This window comes from Rutilus rutilus (assembly GCF_951802725.1).
Source record: "Rutilus rutilus genome assembly, chromosome: 14".
Taxonomy (NCBI): domain Eukaryota; kingdom Metazoa; phylum Chordata; class Actinopteri; order Cypriniformes; family Leuciscidae; genus Rutilus; species Rutilus rutilus.
This window is the reverse complement of record NC_140219.1, coordinates 28,239,565-28,248,942: the sequence shown is the minus strand read 5'-3', so window position 1 is coordinate 28,248,942 and position 9,378 is coordinate 28,239,565. Positions and strand designations below refer to the sequence as shown.

The following is a 9,378-nucleotide window of genomic DNA, read 5'->3' as shown; positions in this document are numbered from 1 at the left end:
CAAAATTCACTGGGCGTACTCTATTTAAAAAAAAAGAATAAAAAAAATAGAGATCATCTGGCTTTAGATGACCTTTCAGATGTTTAAAAACCTTTATAATCTATAATAACTAAATTATATAAATTATTTATTTTATGTTTCATTTAACCCCCTGGGGTCGGCTATTGCAAAAAAAAAAAAAAAAAAAAAAAAAAAACCTTGTTTTTCGTAAAATAAAATATAAATATATGGTGCGTTCAAGTCCTCCTGGGAATTTCGTACGTACGAGGTGGGAAGTCGTGTTGACGACGTGAGGTGCGTTCAAGTCAGTTTCGTCGGAGCAAGATGGTGGTGTACCTTCTTTTAATGAATAACACGAAAATATAGCAAGTTTTGTTAACTCTGCTTATAGAAAATGAAGAACAAAGAATGCGCATCGGGTGTGTTTTTCTTTTTATGTTTTTAATTAACTTATGAGGCCAATGTAAATTAACTGTATCATTATATTAGTATATATATAATTGTTATATTACAAGTAGGCTATCATATTTTGTGCAGAGAGCTTACTTTGTTATAAATGAAAAAGCCTTACAATGTCACTGCTATACCTGTAAGTATTGTGATATATTTTACTATCACTTTGCTCAACTACAGACGTTGCATTCATTGATTCCGCCATGTTTCTCACTGACACGCCCCCAACTCGTACAGATCGGGGCTTAAAGAAAATCCCGAGCTCCCCACTGGTATTTACGACATTGTGGTGGCGTTCATGTGCATTCAACTCGTAAATACGATCTATACGAGATGACTTGAACGCACCAAAACATGATGTGTTGTCCCATCTCTCTCAAAGTGAAGATCATTCTGAAATGCGACAGAAAATGATCTGTAACTCCGCGAATGCTTGTCACTGTGGCATGAAACATGTGTCTTTACAAAGCTTGAAGTCTCCATTTTTAAATGATGTAAACCATATAAAAACCAAATATTCTCTGTTTAAGTAATCCATATGAAAGCAACGACATGTACAGTTTCTCCAGTCCGAGCTAATTAACTCTAATGTGACCACGCCCACGCGTGCACGAGCGATTGACATGGAACGCAGAGCTGTTAATGGACTCTTTAGCTCAAAAACAAGGGGGGTATTATTTAAATAAAATATTATTTACAAAGAGTTTAGCCTAAATTGATTACCTCACAACAAGGCTACAATTAGCCACAAAAACTTATTTCTTTTTTTCTTTATTCCCTTAAATGCCTATTAATCAATAACTAAAATAACACTTTAGCTTGAAAACCCCATACAATTAATAAACAAACATTATAGACCGTTCTTATTTATCCGTACAGTATTACATTACCAGTAGATTGTATTTAATAGATTTCACTTTGTAACTGTTAAACACATTTGCAGTTGGTTTGTAAAAGGTATCATCATTACATGATTGGCCTGTATTACATTTACAGTTTTGACCAGCATGTGTCGCCATTTGTGTGCGTTTTGTGCATCTCACGCATGTATTTCTGGATTAGCCTACAGTGTGCGTTTCTGGATCTGTGATTGTTTAGTTTTTTTTCACTCGATACGTGTAACGGAAATTCGATTTCGAAATCCGAAAAGCTCTTTTCGAACAAAACAACCGGTTAATTTTAAGATGGCCATTTTTTATTATTTTTAGACCGGATCATTTCAGCTACGTTAATACAGCTTACCCATACGAAAGTTTCTGTTATGACATCTGGTAAAGTAACGGTTTCTATTCAGAATTTCGAACAATATTACAGTTCATCATCCAAGATGATTTATTTACCTCAAGCGGTCTGTTTTGAAGTTCTGTGAGTAGTAAGAAAGACGCGCACTGATAGAGAAGCATTTCGATTGGCTGCAGTCTGCAGGCATTGGCCAATAACAAAAGACGACATAGCGCAGCCAATTTTACAGAATGCCATTGATAAATATCAATATCCCTCTAAGGTTTTATTATCATATATTGTGCTACGTTTACGTAATACGGCTATTATATTGTAGATAAAATATAGTAATCGTTACAATGTCCACAAATATATATATATGAGGAGCTCTTTTCCAAAACGCTATAAATCCATTTAAATAGTTTTCAGGATTTTTTTTTTTTTTTTTTTTACCTAGACCCACACATTTTGTGAATATTCAATTTATCCTGTTAAAATGTTTTTTTTTTTTTTTCTTTGTTTTTTTTTTCAGTCTGAACATGTTGAACAATGATTATTAAATCAAACAACAAAATTGTTGATAATAAATTCAAAGTTATTTTTTTTTCTTTTCAAAACGCTATAAATCCATCCATTTTTTCCCAAAATTTATGGTTTGTCTTATAATTTTTTTTTTTTTTTAAAGGCAAGTCAGTCAGTAATAAATACATTGGCTGTTAAGTGTTGAACCCATAACAAGTAGAACCATTGTCCACTTTAGATAAAACAAATCATGACATGACCTTGTGTGAGTGAGAGAGTGAGTTGGGACTTCACACCAGACGCGAATAGAGCAAAGACGCGTTTACGCGCATCTGGAGGGCCTGCTGCGCCGTCCCCCCTCGAAATTCACTCCCCACACTGCGTCCCCCCCCCCCCCCCCCATTTCCAGCCCTGCTTGTATCAAGATGCACTTCAGTAATGTTTTTTTTCTAAATTTATAAAATCTTAAATGCAGTCCTAATTTAAGGCCTATCCTGGCTTAATCTATGCCCTGTCTGTGAAACACATAGGCACTTTTAACTAAAGTTTAATTTCACTTTTAAATCCATGACCTGTTCTGTGATTGCACAAATCAGTCTAATATTCTATTGCCTGTATTTATTTAAAATACAACTGATTACACAAGCACTCTGGGTAAGATTTATTATGGCTTTTTCCATTTGTTTATATTTAGTACAGTGAAAAATTATTTCTATAATTATAAATTATTTTTTCTACATCATAAAAATGTATGTTTAACTCCTCTCTTTACATTGCAAATTTATCTATTAATCTTTTTAGCATGTATTACAACATGATGATTATCGTTGCATAATGTTAGTCTATTATAATTGTTAATACTGTCCACAATAAATCCATGAGTAATTTCAGCAGAGTAGGATTTTACAAGTGTTATTAACTCTTTTCAGCATAATATGTTAACAATATTGTGTAGTGCGTTTGAAAATCATTTAATCAGTTCATCATTTTTCTCTTGATTAAAAACTCCAATAATTGTTTCAAAGCTTAGCCATTTCTCAGCTAATGAAAGGGCTGGGGCTTCAGGATATGTGAGATTTAATTTGGTGCTCAAAACCTAACATACATATTGTAACATGTGACAGCATACAATGGCACAAAACAAGACAAATCATAAGGCTTCAATGTCTTCAGCAGATATAAGGCTAAAACGATTGAAACCAGAGAATTCTCTTATGAATCTGAATACATTTGAAACCACACACACAAAAAAAAAACTGCAACTTCTCCTGTAGAACTAAAAGAACAGAACAGAAATGGCAGTGGATAGAGGTTATAATAACTAAAAACAAACTTACAGGGGCACCAAATTATACTCTTTTTCCACAATCAACATTTCCACAAACACTCACACCGCCAAATTGTCTGTTAATAACATTATTTTCTGGTTCTTTTGAATTGAAATGTAACTATAATTAGCCTATTTGAACCTTGCTTTTGTAGAAATGAAAGCCTTTATGCATTTGGAAGAACCACTTTAAGCTGGTAAAATACTGTGATGCCACATAAAACTTCCCACACGGTTCCACTCGTTCCCAAGGTGCATGTGGTGAACGAATTATGAGCAATATCAGATTACATTAAGCATTTTGTTGGGTCACTAAACTATTTAATGCTAACTATCAGAATATGTTTTAATAGTTTCATAATTTGAATGAGTTTCAAATACATACATGCTGTTAGTGAGGGTTAATGTTAAAAATATTTTAGCATGGAGTAACCACAAGGCTAGGAAAAAGAAATGAATATGTTTTAAGGCAATACAAACATTTGACTGATCATTGTAAAAAACTGCAGGGTTTGGATTCCATGTGCAGTTCCTGACGGCTGAAACCTTAAAGGGATAGTTCACCTAAAAATGAAAATCCTGTCATCATTTACTCACCCTCAAGTTGTTCTAAACATTTTTATGTTCTGTTGAACAACCACAAAAAAATATATTTTGAAGAATGCGGATAACTAAACAGTCGCTGGTCCCCATTGACTTCCATAGTATAAAAAAATACTATGGAGGTCACTGGGGACCAGAAACAGTTTGGTTATCTGCATTCTTCAAAATATCATTTTTATTTGTGTGCGTATGTGTTCAACAGAACAAAGATACTCATACAGGTTTAGAACAACTTGACTGGGAGTAATTGATAACAGAACTTTTACTTCTGTTGGGTGAACTGTCCCTTTAAGACCATCAGCCAATGATGTTGGAGATGTTGTGTGATGCCCATGAATGAATTCAAATGAATGTGTGACAGAACCAAATGACTAAATCTAACAAATGTCACTTTTTTTCAATCATTGAAAGGTTACTCATAAGTGGTATTTATGCGGATAAAGTGCACCTGAATTAAGTATGCGGGATTGAAAATCATTCTTCTACACAGGCATGAAATATTGTGTAAACCTGTCTAGCTCGCATTCTTTTTGGATGACAGAAATGAAGCATTTTGAAGGGCCATTATATATTTTTTCAGTTTTTTCAAAATTTTCCTTGCCAGAAATCTCAAAATAATGTACCTGATGTTTTACTTTTGAGTAAACTACTTCCTTTTTTGTAATTATAAGATTAATACATAATAATACTTATACTTACAAATACTTAATAATATATTAGTTGTTTTGCATTACAACAATGAAAATAAGATTTTTTTCCCCCATTACACCCTAGTGAAAAAACCCTATACCAAAATGCATTTAATTTTTTTTTTATTTCATATAAGTATCCTAGAAACCCATTAACATATTTACTGACATATCGCTTAAGATTTACTGATATAAATATTAGGCTACAGTTAAACTTTATTTGGAGTACTTCTTTATTGCACAATGCACATTTCTTAATATTAAGCTTAACATGTGTTTTAATATCACTATTAGTAAGGATAGTATGATCAGTATTAGTCTTTAAATGCTAGATATTTAAAGTGTACCTAAAGTATGGTTCCATTTCAGCACAATTAAATATACTTAAGTTTATCTTTAGTTGGACCTCAGCACTATTTCTGGATAACTAAAGTACATTAAGTAAAAAAAAAAGTTGTTCCAATTTAGCAGACTTTAAGTAGCCTATACCAATTTAATATACCAAAAGAACAATTGCAGGAGGGTATTTATTATACTGTATTAAGTACGTAACATGTAGATGTATTTGTAGTATACTTAGCATAAAATAAATGTATTTCAAATATATTTTAGTATATTTATTATTCACTAGGGCAGTAATGTGAATTTTTGGGGAAATGTGCTTGTCATGAACATAATGTCACAATGGAAAAGTGGCATTATTTTCTGTCTCATTTATTTCCTTTGATTTTGAGATGAAATACGACCAGTTTTGTGGGATTTGCCTTTTAGTGATGGTGTAATTGAAAATAGAAAAATAAACAACAACAACAACAACAACAACAACAACAACAACATTTTAAGATAAGCACGCACGCAACACACACACACACACACACACACACACACACACACACACACACACACACACACACACACACACACACACACACACACACACACACACACACACACACACACACACACACACACACACACACACACACACACAGGGCTAGTTCATGGCGTAAAGTAACTAAAATGAGTTGCAGGCACATTCTTGCACTGATTTATCATCAATGTTAATAATTCCACAGTTTAAGGTCCTCAGCATGGGCAGGTACTCTTAGGATCGGGCGGATGCGTCAGCCTCACTCTGCCGTCTTCTCTCTCCACGTCTCTGTAGATCAGGGACTTTTGTGCTTTTAGACGACATGCCAGGCACATGAAAATGGAGTCCACATTCTGGCTCTCCTTGGGATCTTTGGCTGATGTTTCAAACAGTAGCATGTTATGGGAATCTGCAAACTTAAGGGCAGTGTTGGAAGGGACCTGGATATGGTCAACTAGATCGCATTTGTTTCCCACCAGAACACGAGGCACTGAGGATGACACCCCGTGCCCGTTACACTCTTGAATCCAGGTCTTTAGGTTCTGGAATGAGGCCATTTTTGTGACGTCATACACAAATACCACAGCATGCACATTGCGGTAGTAGTGCTCCACCATGCTCTTCCGAAAGCGCTCTTGGCCCGCTGTGTCCCATACTTGTACCTGTTAGAGAAGAAACAAGACAGAAACTAATTTCAAGGTTGCAGAGAAGGTGAAGGAGAAAACGGATACATCATAAATAAACTAACATGACAATAAATAAATCTACTTTGGCTATTTTTTTAAACATTCAAGGTGTGACAGTAAATCCAAATGATTACTGGTCAAATCTTTGACCTTTACTCATAATTGTATATGACTGTGCTCTTTAAATGTCATAGTGTTTCCCTTTTTTAATTTATGACAACATAAATTGGCTCAACATAAAGATAATTTCAGTGTTGATGCATTTGGAATATTTAGTACTGGCTTCTATTGCATTAGACGGTGGTGTAACTTTCTCAAAATACATTTCTAATAACATACAAGACACATACAAAAAACTTTATCAAAATGAATGTATTAAAGGGGTGACTGAACACACACACAGAGAGAGAGAGAGAGAGAGAGAGAGAGAGATGTATAGACAAAGACAGATGATAGATAGATAGATAGATAGATAGATAGATAGATAGATAGATAGATAGATAGATAGATAGATAGATAGATAGATAGATAGATCTCATCTGTGTGTGCATGTGTGTGTTATCTATGTAATGTCATCCCCTTTCCATCAGTCTATTGTATTAATCACAATAAATAAAAATACAAGATACTGTTGAACAATACCACAAACATTCTATTGGACAATCTGGCTCTAGATGGAAGCTGTGGAACATGCTAGTGGGTCATTCCGTGTCAAATCAACCAAATTGTAGAATTTTTTCCTGGCTCAAATTTTTGATTTTGCTAATATTTCTTCTGAAAAAAGACAAAGATTAATAGTGATGAAAGCCAAAAATATTAAATGTCATGGATGTATATTTACTGAATAATCCACTATTTTGCAGAGGGAGTCAAAATGACAATTTTCACCTGATATTTGGAGCCAAATTACACAGGGGTAAAAATGACTTTAGAAAGACGGCAGCATCATTATTTTATTTTTACACTGAGATTGGTAGGTCTATTATTTAAATCTGTTGACTTTAGCTATCTTTGTTGCATTATCTGCCAACAGACAGATCAAAAATGGGAAAAAACACTTCTTGTGTTTTTTGCCTGAAGTTTGCATGCCAAGAAGTAATACTCAAGAAGTATTAAAGATATCTTAATATCTTTATATATCTTTGGTTTTTGACCACTGAAAATGTGTTCAATTGACCAATTTACCCATGGAGGTGCATTAAGATGAAATAGCAGGTGTGATGATTTTTAAATGGTCGACATTATGGCATGTAATTTGATTTGTCTGAAATGAAAGACGATGACCAGGCGCCTTGATGCAGCATGCGATCAGAACATTGATATTACTCAGAATGTAAACACTGAGCTTCCTCATGATGCTGCTGTCTGTCACACGTCCACCCAAACACACAATACAGTCGTGACACAACGAGATATCGGCCTTCGGAAAGAGACCAGCCCCGACAATATATCCCACCTTTATTTTCTCGCCCTCGATTTCCACGGCTTTCTCCCTGAAATCCACGCCGATGGTGGCTTCAGTCTTGCAGGGGAAGGCTCCGCCGGTGAAGCGGAAGGTTAAACAGGTCTTACCCACATTTGAGTCCCCGATGACAATGATTTTAAAAATCCGCGTCTGCACACTGTGGTCTAGAGACGTGCTCAGGTCTAGAGACGACGTGATGTTGGCATGGCGTGAGTTGGCAGTTCTTTCTCTGTTTTCTGGGAATTCATTTGCCATAACGGTGAAATGATGTACCGAGCCTGGTGTTCACTGGTCCGGCGGTGATGATGGTGGTGGGGATGGGGGAAGGGATGGCAGATACACTCCCTTTGCAGATGCAGCGAGTTTACATAGACTGACTGACACTAGCTGATGCAGTAGCCTAAACGCAATTAAAATCGTATAATAGCTGAAAAATAAATGAAACTTTACCCATAGTTGAATAAAAATGACAGCATGGGTGTGGTAGTTAAATTTAAAGGGATAGTTCACCCAAAATTTAAAATTCTGTCATTATTTTACTCTCATGTTGTTCCAAACTTGCTGGTATTATTGCAGTGGAATACAAAATAATTTTGGAAGAATCTTTATGTAGCTCTTTTCCAGACAGTTCATAGTGATCATATAGCCTTTGTCAACAAAACATAAAAGTGTCCAAAAAGAACTCCATATGACTCGTGCTCTATGGTGCAAGTCCCTGAAGTCATATGATTGCTTACAATGTGAGAAATATACCAAAAAAGTTATTGATGGAAAATACCCCTCTGCAAAACTGTTCTGTTATATGCATTTTGTTCAGAAAAATAGTTTGGCAAGGTTTGATGTCTTTGTCTACACTTGCCATTTCTAGGATGTGTCATAACTGAGCATTACACTTGTTTTAATATGTGGAATGGAGAATGACATTTCATTGCAATCATTGCTGCGGGAATCAATAATGACAGAATTTTCATTTTCAGACCTTTAACCATATTTTATTGCTCTATCATAGCTCATAGATTTATGGAGTTCATTTATGTATCAATCGAAAATTGTTAATATACACTAAGAGTACATAGCCATAAAACTAATGTGTATAGAATAGCTCGGATAGTTTGGTCTTGAGTGAATTTAACAAGAAATTCATATTCATATTTCATAGTTCATATTGAGATCTGACTTTTGTTTGCAAACTTTAGTATCTTGGCAAATCTGTTGTACAGATTGTGACATTGTTGAGATCTCTTCTCAAACTCTAGAGCAGACAAATCAGATAAACACTAAAAAATCCTGTCTAGGAGATTATATCATTCATATATCACTGTGATTTTTATTTCCTATACATTAATTAGTACTATTGCTTGATTCATCATTGTGGCGTCTTACATTTAAAATGTAATAGACCTCAAATTAAATTAATAGGCCCACATTAATTTACTTAGTAATGTTGTGCAATTGTGGCATTTTGTAAAATAAATGGTATATATTAAAGAGTTGAAACAAAAAGACCATAATAGTATTATTTATTTGCCCAGTGTGGCAGT

The 9,378-nt window shown here is 34.6% G+C and overlaps 1 protein-coding gene across 1 annotated transcript; it reads right to left on the bottom strand.

Moving 5' to 3' along the window:
- Nucleotides 1–2,852: 2,852 nt before the first annotated feature.
- rab33a (RAB33A, member RAS oncogene family) lies at nucleotides 2,853–8,187 on the bottom strand. The gene is made up of 2 exons (XM_084430932.1): nucleotides 7,829–8,187; nucleotides 2,853–6,348 (listed from the first exon to the last, which is right to left on the bottom strand). Exons 1-2 carry the CDS (start codon nucleotides 8,090–8,092, stop codon nucleotides 5,902–5,904), a joined length of 711 nt encoding a protein of 236 aa, XP_084287058.1. The 5' UTR covers nucleotides 8,093–8,187; the 3' UTR covers nucleotides 2,853–5,901.
- Between the last annotated feature and the right edge of the window lie 1,191 nt (nucleotides 8,188–9,378).

Excerpts from the sequence above, each read along its gene's own strand:
- rab33a (XM_084430932.1), bottom strand. The coding sequence starts at position 8,092 with ATGGCAAATGAATTCCCAGAAAACAGAGAAAGAACTGCCAACTCACGC. Across the intron at positions 6,349-7,828 it reads TCGAGGGCGAGAAAATAAAG|GTACAAGTATGGGACACAGC; the intron begins GTGGGATATATT and ends CTTCTCTAACAG.